Raw genomic sequence first — 18,984 nt, 5'->3', positions numbered from 1 at the left:
TTTCCCTTTCCTGATCATATCCTTCATCCTGCTTGTCACTGCTTAAGTCCTGCTTGCTTGCTTTAAGTTTGGGTTGGGGCAAAAGTAGGTCTACAGCTGTGAGAACGTGAAACACAGTATTAGTATAATAATTACTAAATACTAACACTGTGTTTCACGTTCTCACAGCTGTAAGCCTGCTTTTGCCCCACCCTGAAATCTTTATTATATTCAGCCTCAGAAATCTCAGTCATTGCTCACTCAGGCTATTTGCTATGGGAATGCCATCAATCACCATTCCAGACACTTTTACCAAATTCATCTTCAGCTGCTGTTTATACCACATTACCTTCTGGTTTAAAATTCATCAAAAGCCTACAAAAGTAAAACCCAAGTGAGGCAGGTTAGTAAGAAGCTGGGAAAATTCCTTGGCAAGGGGAATGGGGAAACTGTGACAGATAACTAACCAAGGCTGAGCAATGTACAGCCAGACCATAAATCGCAAGGTCTTATCTTCCCGAACCAAAGACACTTAGGAGCAAGTGGTTTACACATTCCAGACCCTGCCGGGCAGACCAGCCTGGGTTCCACATCCCGGTGGTCCCTCTCCAGTGACATTCCTTGAAGGCAAAACTGACCAGAGAATGACCCTGATCCCTCCACACACTAATTTTGATGCATCAGTATATCAAAGGACACAGCTGGAAAGCTGGCGAATATTCTGAATGAGAATAAAATTCCCGCCTTTAGAAAACAGATAAAAACTCTTAAGACAAAGAAGCCAGGGCTCATTCTCCCCTGAGCACACCTGCACCTCCCCGGCACCTTCTTTTCTCAGGAGTGTCTCTTCACTTTCTTCCTCTTAAGCTTTAAAGCTTCCAGGAGACTTGCAAGCAGGGGAGCAGCAGGCAGCAGCAGCTTGTCCCAGGCTAACCCCCTGAATCTGTCTCCAAGGGCCTCCTTTTGCCTCTGTAATTGTTTCCAGAGTCCACGAAACTCAGCTGGCGCACTTCGTCTGCCTCCATGACTTTCTTTCTAAAGGCCCAAGGCACCTAGCATAGACTCAACTCCTCCTCATGTTTCGTGGGCCCACTCCTGTTGCTAGGATCTTGCCTCTTAAGCCCTTCCTTTGTTTCACTGCCCCCAACTTTAATCAATGTACTCTCAAAATTACCTGGACTCAAATCGTGAAATCTTTCCTCCACGAAGTCAAGAACCCACACCTTCCAGACCAGGCCAGGACACACCCACTTCAGCTCGGTCCCTTTCCAGTGACAAAGTAAGTATCTGAGCCCCACATTTAACTCACTCAACAGGCCAACCCCAATTTACCTTTCTAGCCTTATTTTTTTTTCCTAACCTCTGCACCTCCTGTACAAATCCAGCCAAACAAGTTGACTCCACTGTACCCCAAACAAACCCTGCACCACCCTCCTTCCTCCTCCAGCCCTTTGCTCCTACCCCTACCTAACATAAATGCCATGCCTTTCTAAAGCCTCCACCACCCAAATATTATTTCTGAAGCACTCTGTATTTCTTTTTACACTACCACACATAATTTTTCTCTCCCATAAGATTATAAATTTCTGAAAGGCCCATGCCTTACCCATCCTTGCATTCCCACAGCACCTAACATGCTATCTAGAATGCAGAAGACTTTCAATAAATGTCAAACAAATTAATTCCAAAAATTCTCCATAAACAGTAAAGCCATAATCCTATATAATAAAAAGCTAATATGCAAATTGACCAAATGGCAGAACGACCGGCTGCTATGATGCACACTGACCACTAGGAGGCAGATGCTCAACACAGGAGCTGCCCCCGGTGATCAGTGCGCTCCCACAGGGGGAGCGCCGCTCAGCCAGAAGCCGGGCTCATGGCTGGCGAGTGCAGTGGCGGTGGCAGGAGCCTCACAGCAGCGCAAAGAATGTCTGTGGGGCCGTAACCGGTTTGGCTCAGTGGATAGAGCGCCAGCCTGTGGACTGAAAGGTCCCAGGTTCGATTCCGGTCAAGGGCGTGTACCTGGGTTGTGGGCACATCCCCAGTGGGGGGTGTGCAGGAGGCAGCTGATCGATGTTTCTCTCTCATCGGTGTTTCTGGCTATCTCTCTCCCTTCCTCTCTGTAAAAAATCAATAAAATATACTTAAAAAAAAAAAAAGAATGTCCGTGGGGAACGGGCCTACGCCATCACTCGGACATCCCCCAAGGGCTCCCAAACTCTGGGAAGGCATAGGCCAGGCTGAGGGACCGCCCCCCCCCCCCAAGTGCATGAGTTTCATGCACAGGGCCTCTAGTACTTTAATAATGACAACAATCTTAGGAAACAGCCTACTGCTATCTCCTTATTTCACAGATAAAAAGACTGGGGTCTGAGACTTGGCCTCAGTCACACACTGATTAGTGCCGAAGCAGGGAGGAGAACCCAGGTCTCCTAAGTGCCTGTCCCACATGATGCCCTGTGCTGGAAACATTCCCTTCTGCCTCATCATATCCTTCACGACTGGGAAACCTCACGAACTCTGGGAAACCTTCGCTGCCCCACCACCACCCACCCCGTGCACTGAATTCCTGTTCAGCATTTAAATTGTTTCATGTGCTGGCGATATCTCAAATATCTAACTACAGCTCAGTGAGGGAGGAAACCCTGCCTAATATTTTTCTTCCGTACCCTTCACAGTGACCAGCATAGAGCTAAGGGAGAATTTGGTTGGAGCATAACACTTACGGACAGATTAAGGCAGAAATCTAACTCAAAACCATCTGTTGCGATGTTGCCCACAGAATATATGCCTCTCAATTACAGTTGATGCCAATGGATTACATACTTAATGAACCGCCTTTATTAAGTTATTTTGGATAACTCATTAACTTAGCCCTCTTCAGAAAATACTGCCAAATTTCACATTATAAAAAATTGTAAACTTCCCTTTAAAAAGAGACACCAAAAAGAGAGAGAGAGAGAGAGAGAGACACCATAAACCAACAAAAGTGTAGTGGCTCCAATATTCAAATCACCCTTGGAAATTATTAAGTAAAAAATGAACACCTAATAAAAAAACGGACAACAGACAGGAATAGAAAATTCACAAAAGGAACTAATGACTAATAAAGATAGGAAAAGATGCTTGCCCTCACTAGTAATCAAAATAATGCCAATTTAAAAAGCAATTACTTTTTTACTGGTGTTTGAGCACACACAGGGGAGTAAAGATTGCCAACACCCTAACACTGGAGAAAGTGTAGAGCAGGTTTTCTCCAACACTATTGACATTTTGGGTCAGATAATTCTTTGTTCAGGGAGCAAGAGGAGGTGTCCTATGTATTATAGGATGGTCAGCAGCATCCCTGGTTGAAAACATCAAAACATCTCAAATATTTGTGGATAAGAACATGGTTAAACAAAGCGCGATGCATCAGCACAGTGAACTAGTCTAGAGCCATTAAAAATAATGGTGTCTGTAGCTACGTGCATTGATATGGAAAGATACCTTAACACACTGTTTAAGAAAAATAGGTTACACAAAAAAGACAAGCAACCAAATGGGAGGAGATGTTTGCAAATGATACCTCCATTAAGGGGCTAATATCCAAAATACATAAAGAACTCATACAACTCAACAACAAAAAACAACAGTTCAATTTTAAAATGGGCCAACGACCTGAATAAACACTTTTCCAAGTAAGATATGCAGATGGCCAACAGATATATGAAAAGACGCTCAACTTCACTACTTATAAGAGAAATGCAAAACAAAACCACAGTGAGATACCACCCTACACCTGTTCGAATGGCTGTCATCAATAAGACAAGAAATAGCAAGTGTTAGAGAAGATGTGAAAAAAAGTGAACACTCGTACACTGTTGGCGGGAATGTAAATTGGTGCAGCCATAATGAAAATCAGTATGGAGCTACAATATGACCCAGAAATCTCTTCTAGGTATTTACCCAAAAATACTGAAAACACTTGTATTTGTAAAGATATATGTACCCCTATGTTCACTACAGCATTATTCACAGTAGTCAAGACATAAAAACAACCTGAGTCTCCTTTGACTTGATAAGGAAAATGTGGCCAATAAATACAATGGAACACTAGTGGGCCATAAAAAAGATGAAAGCCATGCCAGCGTGGCTCAGTGGTTGAGCACGAACCTGTGAACCGGGAGATCACAGTTGTATTCCCAGTCAAGGCACGTGCCCAGGTTGCAGCTCGATCCCCAGTGCAGGGCGTAATATGGCTCTATCCCTATCAATCTTGTGAAATTGCTTTCTCAAAAGGATTCTGTGGCCAACACAGATGCACTCCTCAGACCCCTCCTCACAAAAGGAGCTGCAGCCCAAGCCGGTTTGTCTCAGTGGATAGAGCACCGGCCCAAACACCGAAGGGCCCTGGGTTGATTCTGGTCAAGGGCATGTACCTTGGGCACATGCGGGAGGCAGCCAATTGATGTGTCTCTCTCACATCGATATGTCTCTCTCTCTCTGTCTCTCCCCCTCCCTTCCCACTCTCTCTAAAAATCAATGGAAAATATCCTCGGGTGAGGATTAACAAAACAAACAAAAAGGAACTGCAGCCCAGCTACAAGGACTGTGGTTAGCTGAGAGCGCCAGCTATTAGCGCCTCCAGAGCCCACCTCAGCCAAGGACTGAGCAAAGTGGTGGTATCATTTCTCCCCAACACGGGGTCCTCTAACAGGCCATCTGCATTCCAGGGCTCCCAGTTTTGTCAAGTACACATTGCGGTTTGACAGCTTTCCCAATCCTGCTTCCTCTCTTTTTTCCGTCAGTGTTTCTCCCCAGTAACCCTTTGGTATTCTCAACACTGCTTCAGCCTCTGCTTCCCAGGAACGCAACTAGGACACACACCTCTGAACAAGGCACGCTCCCAGACCTCTGGCGCTTCGCCATCGGGGTCATCCCCGCATCTTAGAACTGTTTTGGTCCCAGGCCATACTATTTTCTCAGTTCTCCTCCTGCCCCTACCAAGGTGCCCTCATGGGGCCACCTCCTGCCCTCCTCATGCTCCCGATCTGGACACTTCCTAAAGCCCAGTTTTCCAGCCCTGGATTCTTTCTCTCATTCTCTTCTTAAAAAGAGCTTACTAACAAAGTGAAATCAGAAGGCTAAACCTTGAAGATCTCATCCTCTATCCATATTTTATAAATGAGGAAACGGAAGCCCAGCAAGGAGAAATAACTTCCATAGCCACCCAAGTCTCCTGGCTCTCCAAGCAGTGCTCCCTCCTGACACTTTTTTTTGTTCCTCCGATTTACTTTCCAATCTTTCATCCTAAGTGTTCTTACAGAGGAGTTTCACACATCCCTTGAGGCCAGTGACAAATGTGTCTTTCTCTAGAAGCATTCTCTGACCTACCTCCTCCAATCTTCATCGCAGGCGAGGTAGGTGCCCCTCCTCTGGGTTTTTGCCTCATCTGTGTACTTGCCTCATCTCACTATATGTGAACTGCTGGTCTGTATCGCTCACAAGACTGAGTTCTATAAGGGTAGGGAACGTATCTGTTTTGATTCCCACTACCACCATCCCAGTCCAGCATTCGTCAACTTACTCTTCAATTTTCATAGCAGCTCCCAATTGGTCTCTCCACCTCCAGCCTCTCACCTCTAGTCATCACACCCACATCATCAAAATAATCTCAAAACTCTACCTTTGTCCTATATCTACCCCAAAATTTTAACTTCCCCTTTACAGGATCAGTTCTGAACTACTCATTCTAACATAGTCGGTCAACAAATATATACAGGGTGTCCCAAAAACATGCATACACACTTTAACAGCTGATAATTCAATTGATGCTTCTTTCTTTTCAGCCAGACTAAGCTTTGACCAAAGAAAATTCATCCTAAAATACTACTGGAAGTTTGAAAACTACCTTCAAACATTATTCAAAGTGTCCCAAAAAAATGTATACACACTTTCACAGCTGATAACTTACTTAATTTTCACTCCTTTTCAGGTTTAACTGATCTGAAATAATTGGTGAAGTCAGACTAAGCTTTGAACAAAGAAAATTTATCCACTAGACTTTTAAGGGGATGCACAAAAGATAAAGTTTACAGTACAAAACTAGTACCAGTTGGCAAATTGAGGGTGCACAAATTAAGAAAGAAATGATTCTTGATGTTTGCATTATCAGCATTGCCTGGACCGACCGGTCATCGGTTTGAAAACAGGCATTGACAAAGAATTTATTCGTTCCTGTAGATACTTTTAAATTTTTAAAATAAACTGCATGTTAATAAACACTGACTTTATAATCACTCAGAGTGTGTATACATTTTTTGAGGACACCCTATATTAACAATTTATTCTGCGCAAGAACAAAAAAACATCTAAAATATGACCCTACCTCCCTATAAATCCATATTTTCTACTACGCCTCAAAACAAACATTCTACACCTAGAGTATTTCCTCACTGCTCACAAATACTCTGGATTTGGGCTCTTGCTCTTATCTACAAAGCCACCACCATACTTGCCATCCTTCTGTGACTCTACTAGACAAGAGATCTGTCCCATTCCCTCCAGAAACAGCTGATGTTCTATCTCCTCCATGAAACGTTCCTTGTCTACAACTGTCTTCATTTCTTTCTCTATTTCTACAGCAGCTTTATATATTGCATTACATAGAAATATAATGCAAAACACATATGAAATTTTAAAAAAATTTTTAAAGACAATGCTTTGTCGCCCAGCCCCCGTGGCTCAGTGGTTGAGCGTCAACCTATGAACCAAGAGGTCAAGGGTAAATTCCTGGTCAGGGCACATGCCTGGGTTGTAGGCTCGATCCCCAGTAGGGGCATGCAGGAGGCAGCCAATCAATGATTCTCTCTCATCATTGATGTTTCTATCTCTCTCTCCCTCTCCCTTCCTCTCTGAAATCAATAAAAATGTTTGTTTGTTGTAAAAAAAAGACAATGCTCTGTCTTCCAAATGAGAAATGAGGCTTTTTATTCTGTTTATGAGGGTATTTAAGCTTATTTATGAATATATGGTTGTTTTATTTTTTTGTTAATCCTCATCCGAGGATATTCTTCCATTGATTATTTTGAGTGGAAGGGAAGGGGAGAGACACACAGAGAGAAACACATAGATTGGTTGCCTCCCACCCACACCCCAACCAAGGTTGGGGATTGAGTCTGCAACCAACGTATGTGCCCTTGACCGGAATCCAGGACCCTTCAGTCCATGGATCAACACCCTATCCACCGAGCCAAACCAGCTATGGCTGAAATTAGAAATTTTTAATAGCCACATTTTTAAAAAGTAAAAGAGAACAGGTAAAATTAATTTTAATAATATATCCAAAATATTATAACTTCAACATGTTATCAATATTTTAAAACTGCTGAAAGATACCTTACATTCTTTCCTTGTACTGAAAGTCTCTAAAATCCAGTGTATATTTTGTTTACAGCACATCTCAATTCTGATTAGCCACTTTTCTTTGTTTTTTTTTAACAGATGACTGTTCATATATATATATATTATTGATTTCAAAGAGGAAGGAAGAGGGAGAGATAGAAACATTAATGATGAGAGAAAATCATTGACTGGCTGCCTCCTGCACACCCCTTACTGAGGACTGAGCCTGCAACCCACGCAGTACCCTTGACTGGAATCAAACCCAGGACACTCCAGTGCACAGGCCAATGCTCTATCCACTGAGCCAAACCAACTAGGGCTGACCAGCCACTTTTCAATGTTTAATAGCAAAATGTGGCTAATGGCTAACATACTGGACAGCAGGGTCTAGAGCACTCGTTTTCCACTCTCTGTAGAATTTGCTTCTATGTTGTCTTATTGGAGTCATTTCATATATTATCTTCTTTATTAAGCCATACACTCCTCGAGGTAAGGAACAAGGTTGTATATTTATTTCTTCCCCAGAGTCCCTAACAAAAGGTGCTCAGTAAATTAAAACCTTCAAATTCATAAAATGTTTTATAGATCAATTTTCTTTAACATTATTGTTAGGTAGGAAATAGGTGGCTAGCAAATGTTCTGTTGTCACACATAAAGGTTGTGAGCTGCATCTGTGCAAGCATGCATGTTGTTAAATGTCGTCTTATTCCCATTTAACAGATAATCTTAACACACAAGAAGCAAATATCCCAAAGTCACCGAGGCACAGAATCTCAGAATTCCAGTCTAGTTCTATCTACTAACAGTCTGCTGTCCCATTACCTAACAGCATTTCCTCCAATCATCACTGAAGAAAGTCAATGAGAGTTAAGTCAGCTGGCCACCAGCTCCTGCTCTCAACTCCCAATTAACAGCAATCTGGCTGAGATATCCATCATCTTGTGAGCTGAAAGAAGTGATGGGATGTGCTGCCTAGTAAGGCAAAGACTGCTCCATCCTCCCAGAGCTGTTTTCCAGTGAAGCATTAATAGCTTCTACCATCTGGCCAGTTATCCATGTGAGCAGAACCACTAACTGGTGTCACTCTGGCTGGTACACCAGGCCCACATATACCACTCTCCTGGTCCCAAGCCAACATAGTCATAAAGCTAATCATTCCTACAGAAGCAAACAGTATAGAGGACATAGAAGAGTCCTAAGATGGCCCTGGCCAGTGGCTCGGTTGATTGGGTGTTATCCCGTGCACCAGAAGATTGCCTGTTCTATTCCTGGTCAGGGCACATGCCCGGGTTTCGGGCTCGATCCCTAGTGGGGGTTGTGCAGGAGGCAGTGAATCAATGCTGTGCTTTCACATCGATGTTTCTCTGTTCCTTCCTCTCTCTCTGAAAATCAATAAGCTATTCTTTTAAAGAGAGAGAGAGAGAGAGAGACCTAAGATTTTAAAAAATTAGTTCTTCTCCCTAGCCGGTTTGACTCATTGGATAGAGCATTGGCCTGCAGGAGGCAGCTGATCAATGATTCTCTCCCATCATTGATGTTTCTCTCTCTCTCTCTCTACCCCCCTTCTCTCTGAATCAATAAATATATTTTTAAAAAATTGGTTCTTCTAATGTTGCAGAAATCTCTCTCTAATTACAAAATCCCCTTTTAAGAAATTCATGTACATGTAGATTTACTCCTAAATACCTTTCTACAATTAATTAATTAATTGCTGAGGATTGCAGTTTCAAGTAGACACAGATTTTGAGTATAAAAAAAAAACAACAAACAACCTGAAAGTAGAATGAGAAGAATAAAGCAGAGCAGAAAAACACATTTATGAAATGAAGCTTCTGTGAAGACGAAAAAAGCTGAGGCAAAAGGCTACCTTAGACTTATGTGGTAGGAGGGAATGGGGCACACGTAAGAAGGACTGAGGATGCAAGTGGGGGTCCACCGAGCTCCCATGTGCTGAATTCCACTGAGGGGACTATAATAACCCTCCTGTGGCGAGGGAATGAGGAGTACCTACTCAATGGAGAGGGCGAACGGTAAGTGGGAAAAGGTCACACAAAGCCTCTTTCATCTCTAGCTTCCAGCTGTGCACCTCTGGGACTGCAGGGAGACCCCAGAGGAAACACATAATGGGGATCAGGACGGTTACAAGCTCTGAGTCACAAGAGTAGAAAGACAGGGCTGCACACTACTGAAAGCGCCTCACGGTTGCATACTACCTTTGATTAAAGCAAAAGTTTATGTGTATTTAAAAAAAAAAAAACTTCCAAGCTCTCCCACATAAAGTTTCCAGCAAGTAAGAAATGGAGAAAGGAAACAACCCAGGAGCCATGATTACTATTTAAAATGTTTTTAACGTCTCTTATAAATGCCCTTTATTTGGAGAGCTATCTTTTTCTGTTTTGTTTCGGTGAAATATAAAAAAATATTTACAGCCGAAACCGGTTTGGCTCAGTGGATAGAGCGTCGGCTTGCGGACTGAAAGGTCCCAGGTTCGATTCCGGTCAAGGGCATGTACCTGGGTTGCGGTACATGCCTCCTGGGTGCAGGAGGCAGCTGATCGATGTTTCTCTCTCATCGATGTTTCTGGCTCTCTATCTCTCTCTCTTCCTCTCTGTAAAAAATCAATAAAATATATTTTTAAAAAAATATTTACAGACTTGTAATGGCTCACTCATGACTCCAATCCCCTAACCCCACTTTTTTAAATTAGATTTTTTCGTTCCTCAACAGAAACCACTTTTACAGCAGGGGTTAACAGAAACAAAATCACTAAAGATTAGAGAGGGAATACTATACATGCCAAGTTCACAAAAATCAACCATATCTTTTACATTGTGCTTCACACAATAAAAGCTCTTTACTGCCTCTTGCTTCCTTTGTGTTTTCCACTCACCGCTGGCCTGGCTCGTTTACTTTTGTAACCAGCAAGGTTAAAAAATGTTGAGGCTAAATGCCTACATGAGAACAGAACACAGGGCATTATTCACAAGATACATAAAACATCAACAAAGCAAAGAATAAAACCATTTCGTTGAAAATCTATCATTGAAAAACAAATAAGATTCAAACTACCCTTGTTGTTCCTAAAAAAACTTTTTTTATTTAGATCCTCACTCGTTGTAGGCCCTTTTACTTCAAAAGGGCAAAACAAAACCAAACCCTGGGTTTTAAAAAAGAGCAGGATAAAGTGCAGAGCCAATAAGATTATTTCAAGACATTTCCAGCACGGACATGTAATTCACCCTGCAACCACAATTGCAAAGTGAAGCTATAATAGAAGTTGCAAAAATATCACTGGATTTTGCTATACTTGAGAGGATGAGGACACTTACAATAGCAAGAGTACTGCTAAGGTACATTTTGATCTCTGAAAGGAACATAAGAAACTACTAATAATGGTTACCTCCAGGACAGGAAACTGGGAGGGCCAGATGTTGGAGGAAACTTTTCACTTTTGTGAATGCCCTTTTGAACTTTATGAATTTCTGTACCATGTAGATATGTAAACTCTTCAAAAAGTTTATTTTTTATGTACATGTTTAAATAATAAATAGGTTTCATCTTTTTATGTTCTTGGAATTACATGTATTTCTGAGTAACACTGGAGATTTAGTACCCTTCAGCAAGGATACTAAAATTCTAAATAATTTCAAGATTATTATAACCATCAGTGGAAAAAATAATTATTGTCTCTACTTTAAATATGCCCTATACCTATTTCCATTATGACTTCTGCAAATTTATATCATAACCTAAAAGTATGTCTATTTCAAATGGCATATTAGTAAGGTTTCCTAAAATATGGAATCCACACATATCCTCATTACACACACACACACACACACACACACACACTCACAAGAGCACAAACACCAAAACCAAACCAAGGAAAACAGTTAAAAAAAAATTTTCTGACATTAAACTCAATAATATTTACTCAGCTACCTAGCACTTTCCTATGGATTTTTTTTGAATTTTTCATCAATCTCTCAGTAGTTCTTAATACTCTCATAGAATATACCAAAATTGTATTCAAAACAAACAATAGTTTGTTCTAAGGAAGGACTATTCATGAATAAAAGCAAAAGTAAGTGAAGAATGTGTTTCTAAAAATTTCTTTCCCCACCATTAGCCTATTGCTATCTACTTCAGCAGCTGTGAAAACCAGATCTCGACACAATTAGAAAAAGCTTAACCTAAAACAATAACTTAGTTTAGTGTCTCATTCTCTGTATTCCCGCCTAAAAAATAGACTAAAACCAAATCAAATGACAATAAAATGTGTTGCCTTCCAACAATCCAAAGTTATTTCCAAGATGAAGCCAATACCCCAAACTTTTCATAACTTCTCTTTTGTTTTATTTTTTAAAATATATTTTTATTTATTTCAGAGAGGAAGGCAGAGATAGAAACATCAATGATGAGAGAGAATCATTGATTGGTTGCCTCCTGCATATCCCACACTGGGGATATAGCCTACAACCCAGGCATGTGCCCTGACCCGGAATGGAACCATGACCTCCTGGTTCAACCACTGAGCAATGCCAGCCAGGCTCACAATTTCTCTTTTAGAGAAGAAATATGTAGTTCATGAGCTTTGGCAAGGAAAAATCTATTTCATTACTTTACAATCTCCAAAATATATGTATATAATCTACATATATAAAAGTCCAGCGACCAGAACGCAGAACAACCAGAATGACCAGTGGCTATGACACACATTGCTGCAACCAACCAGCCTGATCCTGGCCCCGATTGGCCCTCCCCCCAACCAGGCCAGCCCCTGATTGGCCCCCAACACCCTGATCAGGGGTGGGGCTTGCCAGTCAACCTCCCCCGGCCCCTCCCCCTGTGGGCCGCCAACACCCAGACCAGGGGCAGGACTGGCCGGCCAACCGCACATGGCCCCTCCCCACCCCACCCCCTCACCCCCCACCCCGATCCATCGGGGCAGGCCGGCCAAATGGGCCTCTAGTAATTATAATAATAAAGTGTTCTTATTTCTGGTTCTAGTCCCCTATCTTCTATTCTTTCTCTCACCACCTACTGTAGCCATTCCCCAAAGGACACTGATGAATCTTTTCTCTCCTTTTTCCAAGCTTCAACTACCAGATCCTGTACCAGTTAAATATCCACCCAACAAAGACCTCAAAAACAAAAATCATATAGAAAACCAGCAAGGGCAGGGTGCTCTAGCTGATTCTCCCTAGCTGATTTGGCTCAGTGGATAGTGCCGACCTGCAGACTAAAGGGTACCGGGTTTGATTCCAGTCAAGGGCACATACCTTAGTTGCAGGTTCCCCAGCCCTGGTTGGGGTACATGCAGGAGGCAACCAATCGAAGTGTCTCTCTCTCACATCGATGTTTCTCTCTCTCTGTCTCTCCCCCTCCCTTCCACTCTCTCTAAAAAAAAAAAAAAAACAATGGAAAAATATCCTCTGGTGAGAATTAACATCATCAACAACAAAAAACAAAAAAACAAAAAATCAGCCCTAACCGGTTTGGCTCAGTGGATAGAGCATTGGCCTGTGGACTGAGGGGTCCCAGGTTCGATTCCGGTCAAGGGCATGTGCCTTGGTTGCGGCACATCCCCAGTGGGAGGTGTGCAGGAGGCAGCTGATCCATGTTTCTCTCTCATCATGTTTCTAACTCTCTATCCTTCTCCTTTCCTCTCTGTAAAAAATCAATAAAATATATTTTTTTTAAAAAATCAGCTAGGGCAATATTTCTGTAGTTCTTATCTCTATAACCAGACTTTACATTTCTTAAAGATAGGGTAACTGTCTGATATCTATCTATCTATATCTATAAATATCTAGCATTCTCTATTAGTTGATCATTTTCCTACCAAATTTAAACTCTTTGAAGGCAAAGGTGAATATTTATTTATTTTCCCTCCACCTTTACAGTTAGCATTCGGCACAGTATCTAGCACATTAAATGTTCATTAAATAATTAGTAAATGTATCCATTCATTGTGTCAAAAATTGACAAGTGTCAAACTATTTTAGAATGCCCATAGTTTTTCCAAAGTGATCAAATGGATATGTAATATCATTTTGGATATGTAATTTTCAGTCTGTTATTTTATGAAACAATTACAATAGTCCCTGTAATTAGCAGATACATTCCAAAACCCCCAGTGGATGCCGGAAATCATGAATGCTACCAAACTCTATATATATATACTGTTTTTCTCTATACAAACATACACATGATAAAGTTTAATTTATAAACTAGGCACAGTAAGAGATGTGAATAATAAAATATATAATAATAAGATAGAACAGCTAATAATGACTAATAATAAAGTAGAACAACTTCAACAGTACTGTAATAAAAGTTCTCTGAATGTGGTCTCTCTCAATAACTGATCTGATAATCAAGATGGCGCCTACGTGGACTAACAGGTAGGTAGTGTATATGGCGTGGACATGCTGGACAAACAAAAGATTCATGTCCAGGGCAGGACTGGGCTGGATGGTGGGGGGAGGAACTGGGTTGGATGGGGTGGGGGGGGAGAGACATGACATCAATCATATTTCATCACACTACTGAGAACGGCAGGCAACTTAAAACATGAATTGTTTATTTCTAGAATTTTTAATTTACTATTTTTGGACAATGGTTGACTACTGGTAACCAAAACAATGGAAAGCGAAACCATGAAAAGTTAAACCACAGATGGGAGTTGGGGGGAGGCCCTACTATATACCCTCCCAGGAGATATTAACTATGAATAACTCACAAATACTAATCTTTTTATGAAATTATCATGGTACCTTACACAGAGTAAACACACAAAAGGTTGTTGTATGAACAAATGAATGAATGAACAAATTAAGGCAAAAACCCTAGGCCTAGCCAATATATCAATGAACATCAAATGTCACAGTCAAAACAAATAAAGACATAAATAAAAGTTGTTGTTCTTTTTATATGTTCAAATCCAGGAACATTAGCAAGATGAACAGAACTAAATCAATACCAACGTCTCTCAGTTAAGTAGACAGGAAGAGAAAAAATACAATTGCACAGTTGCATTATCAGCATCTTGTGGATGAAAACTATGAACTGGGATTTGAATACTTCCTGCCAAGCCTGCAGTCAAGAATAATCTGAAGCCAGAACCGGTTTGGCTCAGTGGATAGAGCGTCGGCCTGTGGACTGAAAGGTCCCAGGTTCGATTCCGGTCAAGGGCATGTACCTGGGTTGCGGGCACATCCCCAGTGGGAGATGTGCAGGAGGCAGCTGGTCGATGTTTCTCTCTCATCGATGTTTCTGACTCTCTATCTCTCTCCCTTCCTCTCTGTGAAAAATCAATAAAATATATTTAAAAAAAACACACACAAAAAACAAATGCTGTAGGTTTACATTTAAAAAAAAAAAAAAAGAATAATCTGAACACTTCTTCTAATAGCAACCACAAGGACAATTAAGGAGCGTAACAAACGTAACCGAAAATATCTCATGTGCAATCAACTGGAAGAGAAAAAAAATGAAGAAGAGTTCGAAAATCTTGGTTCTAAATTTAGCTACTACTTACAACTGTGACTTTGGGCAAGTCACCAAACATCTCAGAAACTTTATCTATCTTATCTATAAAATTAAGAAGTAATCTGGGAGTATCTGGGAGAAAAAATACTATTCTTCTCTTGAAAGATCTTTAAAATAAAAACAATGGTTGAAATTTTTTAACATCGTTTGATGTGGTTTTCAATGTATGAAAATTAATCAATATAACAACAAATAAAGCAGGGAGGTAAAAGTGGCCTATGTGGTGATAAGGTTTTTACCGTCCTCTTAAAGTGGTAAAATATTAATTCTAAATAGACTATAAAAAGTTAGGTACATATATTATAATCCCTAACACAATTATTTAAAAAGCTATACAAATAAAAATAGTAAAAAACTCATTATTAAAATGGAATCCTAAACCCTGGCCAGGTATCTCAGTTGGTTAGGGGTTGTCCTGATACGCCAAGGATACACCAAGGCACATATAAGAATCAACCAAGGAATGCTTTAATAAGTGGAACAACAAAATTGATGTTCCTCTTTCTGTCTCTTTCTCTTTCTCTCTCTCTCTCTCTTCATCTTGCTCTCTAAAACCAATAAATAAATAATAAGATGAAATATTAAAATATATTCAAATAATCTAAAAGAAGGAAGGGCCCAGCCCACATGGCTCAATGGTTGAGAGTCAGCCTATGAACCAAGAGGTCACGGTCCAATTCCCAGTCAGGGCACAAGCCCAGGTTGCAGGCTCTTGATCCCCAGTAGGGGGCATGCAGGGGGCAGGCAATAAATGATTCTCATCTTTGATGTTTCTCTTTTTTTTTCCCCTCATTGTTGATGTTTCTATCTCTCTCCCTTCCTCTCTGAAATCAATAAAAATATATTTTTTAAAAAAATAATAAAAATAAAATAATAAAAGTAAGGAAAAGAGAAACAGGATAAAAAAGATAAAACAAACTGAAACCAATAAAACAGTAGCCCTAAATCTAACCATATCAATAATTATATTAAATGTAAATGGTCCAAATACACCAATTAAAAGACAGAGACTATCCAAATAGATTAAAAAACAAGACCCAACTATATAACATCTACAGCAAACTACTTTAAATATAGTGGCACAGCTTTAGCTGGTTGGCTGAGTGGATAGAGAGTCAGTACTCAGACTGAAGGGTCCCAGGTTTGATTCCAGTCAAGGGCATATACCTCAGTTTCAGGTTCAATCCCCAACCCTAGTCAAGGTACCTGGGGAAGGCAACCAATTGATGTGTCTTTCTCACATCCATGTTTCTCTGTGTGTCTCCCTCTCCCTTGCACTCTCTCTAATAATCAATGGAAAAAGATCCTCTAATGAGGATTAACATACATACATACATACACACATACACACATACATAGAGGGATTCAGGTAAATTAAAAGTAAAAAGTGGCATGCTCTCCCTCCCTCTCAGGTGAGCATCTCTTAAACTCTAAGGGTCCCCATGAAACTTGCAATCAGAAGAGCAATGGGCAGCGACAGCTCCTTTCAGACTAACCTTTTGAACCTGTTTCCAAGGCCCCCTTTTCTCTGACTTATCAGTGACCCTGCCTCTCTCTCCTGTAGCTTCTTCTATCGTAAGCCCTTCCTTGTTTCACTGTCCCAGCTTTCATAAAAGTATTCTCAAAATAAAAATAAAACCGGTAAAGAGCAAAATGCAGCTCTTTTCATGATCACCAAAAACTAGAAATAATACAAATGTTCTTCAAGGGTGACAGGATTAACTATGGTACATCCATACAATGGAATATTACTTAGCAATAAAAGAATTATTGATATACGCAACAACATAGATTAAACGCTAAGGAATTACACTGAGTAAAAGAAGCCAGTGTGGCTCAGTGGTTGAGCTCCCTTCAACCTATGAACCAGAGGTCATGGTTCCATTCCCGGTCAGGGCATATGCCAGGGGTTGTGGGCTCTATCCCCAGTGAGGTGTGTGCAGGAGGCAGCCAATAGATGATTCTCTCATCAATGTTTCTATCTCTCGTTCCCTCTCCCTTCCTCGCTCTCAAAATCAATTTTTTAAATGGTGTGTTTTGGGGGTTTTTTAAAGAAAAAGAAGCCAGTGTCCATCTGGCCCGTGTGGCTCAGTTGGTTGGGTGTCCTCCCCAGCACTCCAAGATTACTGGTTCATTCTGGGTCAGGGCACATGACTGGGTTGCCTGCTCAATCCCCAGTAGGGAGCTTGCAGGAGGCAGCCAATGGATGTTCGGCTTGCACATCAATGTTTCCCTCCCACTCCCTTCCTCCCTCTCTAAAAATCAATAAAAATATTTTTTAAAAAGCAAAAGCCAGTGTCAAAAGGTTACATACTTGTACAACTCCATTTATATGACACTGTGGAAAAGACAAAACTACAGCAATTAAGAACGGATCACTGCCTGCCCGCAGTTGAGGGTGAGGGGCAGCACGAAGGAGCTTCTTGGGATAAGAGGACTGATGGCAACCTGACTTGGGAAGGGGTTAAACAAATCTATATGTGTTAAAACTCACAGAGCTATACACCAAAAATGTCAATTCTACTGTGTTAATTTAAGAAAGCAAGTAAAATAAAGATTAACTGGATGCTTTCTGTGGACCCTCCCAGACTTCCGTGGATCCTTCAGAGTATGAATTTATAAATGAGAAGAAGAGAGGCGTGCGAAAGAAACCCAGGGAGAATGCTAAATCCTACCGGCACAAAAGCCACTACTCATAGAACCTCCCGACTACTGCACAGACTATACAAAGCACACCCAACCTTCAGACATGAACTCCCAGAAGAGGCTAAGAAAACCCGACCTTCTGATCCAAAATGTGTATATTTGAAAACGCCTGTGAATGGTTCTTCTTGTCCGTTTCCATATTTTACACTTTCAAGGCGCTGCCAAAGCCTCCTGGCCCAGCGCCACTTCCCCTGCTGGGGGTGGCTCGCTTTACAAGCATTCCTTTATTTATACCTTACACTCTCACTTAGCCATGGGATATCTGGCAGTCGCCGCAGAGTCTGCAAAAGCAGTGGCTTTGCAGGGTGCCAGAAAGATCAGCGCTCTCCCGGGAGCTCAGGTCCCTGGGGAACACCGCGCACGCTCGAGTAGTTCCAGACCCGAGGACGCTGGGTGGGGAGTTCTTCCGCACAAACCACACAGCGCCCCCCATCGCCAAAGCCCCCCGAGGGAGGAGGGGGCCGACCGAGGCCGGGCGCTGGGGCACTGCCTTCTCGGAACTGCGCCGTGGCCTTGGGCGCAGCGGACCGGTTTGAGGACAGCCCCGCTGTGGAAAGTCTCTGCCCGGTGATCGTGGGCAAGTCCCTTCCTCTCCCAGAGAAAGGGGTAGATTCTGGGCCGGTTCCCCAAGGGGGCTTCCCACGCCCTCCGCGAGTCTGAAACTTCTGGGGGCCTCCCGCGCCAACAGAGACCCGGGCTCGCGGCTCAGAGACCCCACGCGGCTCCCCGGGAGCCCAGCGGGGACTAACGCAGCGCACCTGCCCGAGGGCAAGTGGGAAACGAACCCTGCGCCGGCCGCGGGGCTGCCTTCCCGCCCGCCCGCCCGCCCCTCCCGGGAGTCATCCCGGCGGACCCCGCTTCCACCCCGCGGAGGAGCGCGCACCGGGAGGCCCGGGCAGGGGCGGCGGGGCGCCCACCTTGAGCTGGGACTTGGACACCTTGCCGCTGTGGTCCAGGTCCAGGGCGGTGAACGCGTGCCAGATGGTCTTGAGCAGCTCGTCTTTCAAGCCCCCCATGGCCGCGGCCGTGCTCCCCGACTGCCCAGCCTGCGCTGCCAGCCTCTCCGCGTCCCACACCCTCGGCCTCCGCCGCCGCGACGGTCACCTGACCCCGGCAGGTCCCGCCCACGCCGGGGCCCGCCCCCCGGGCGCCCTCCCGGAGCCGCGGGTTGCGGCGGGCGTGCGGGGCGGCCCTCCGTCCCGGCGGGAGCCAGGAGCAGCACCCCGCAGCCCCCGAGTGTTCCCCAGGCCAGCTCGGGCCATTTTGGTGCTCGGGTGCCCCTCCAACCAGAGCCTCCATCCCGAGGGAGAATGTGAGAGTCCGAGTGAGCACCCTGCCCGGTTCCAGCGGCGCCCC

The 18,984-nt window shown here is 42.9% G+C and overlaps 1 protein-coding gene across 2 annotated transcripts in view; it reads right to left on the bottom strand.

Moving 5' to 3' along the window:
• Positions 1–18,724, bottom strand: part of SWAP70 (switching B cell complex subunit SWAP70) — a 69,854-nt gene extending 51,130 nt beyond the window's left edge. For both annotated transcript variants that reach the window (XM_036325349.1, XM_036325350.1), the window contains exon 1: positions 18,546–18,724. In XM_036325349.1, the coding sequence (XP_036181242.1) occupies positions 18,546–18,644 (99 nt within the window). In that variant the 5' untranslated portion in view covers positions 18,645–18,724. The remainder of the gene's footprint in view (positions 1–18,545) is intronic.
• Positions 18,725–18,984: the final 260 nt, after the last annotated feature.

This window comes from Myotis myotis, unplaced genomic scaffold, assembly GCF_014108235.1.
Source record: "Myotis myotis isolate mMyoMyo1 unplaced genomic scaffold, mMyoMyo1.p scaffold_m19_p_10, whole genome shotgun sequence".
Lineage (NCBI taxonomy): Eukaryota > Metazoa > Chordata > Mammalia > Chiroptera > Vespertilionidae > Myotis > Myotis myotis.
This window is presented reverse-complemented; position numbering and strand designations above follow the sequence as displayed.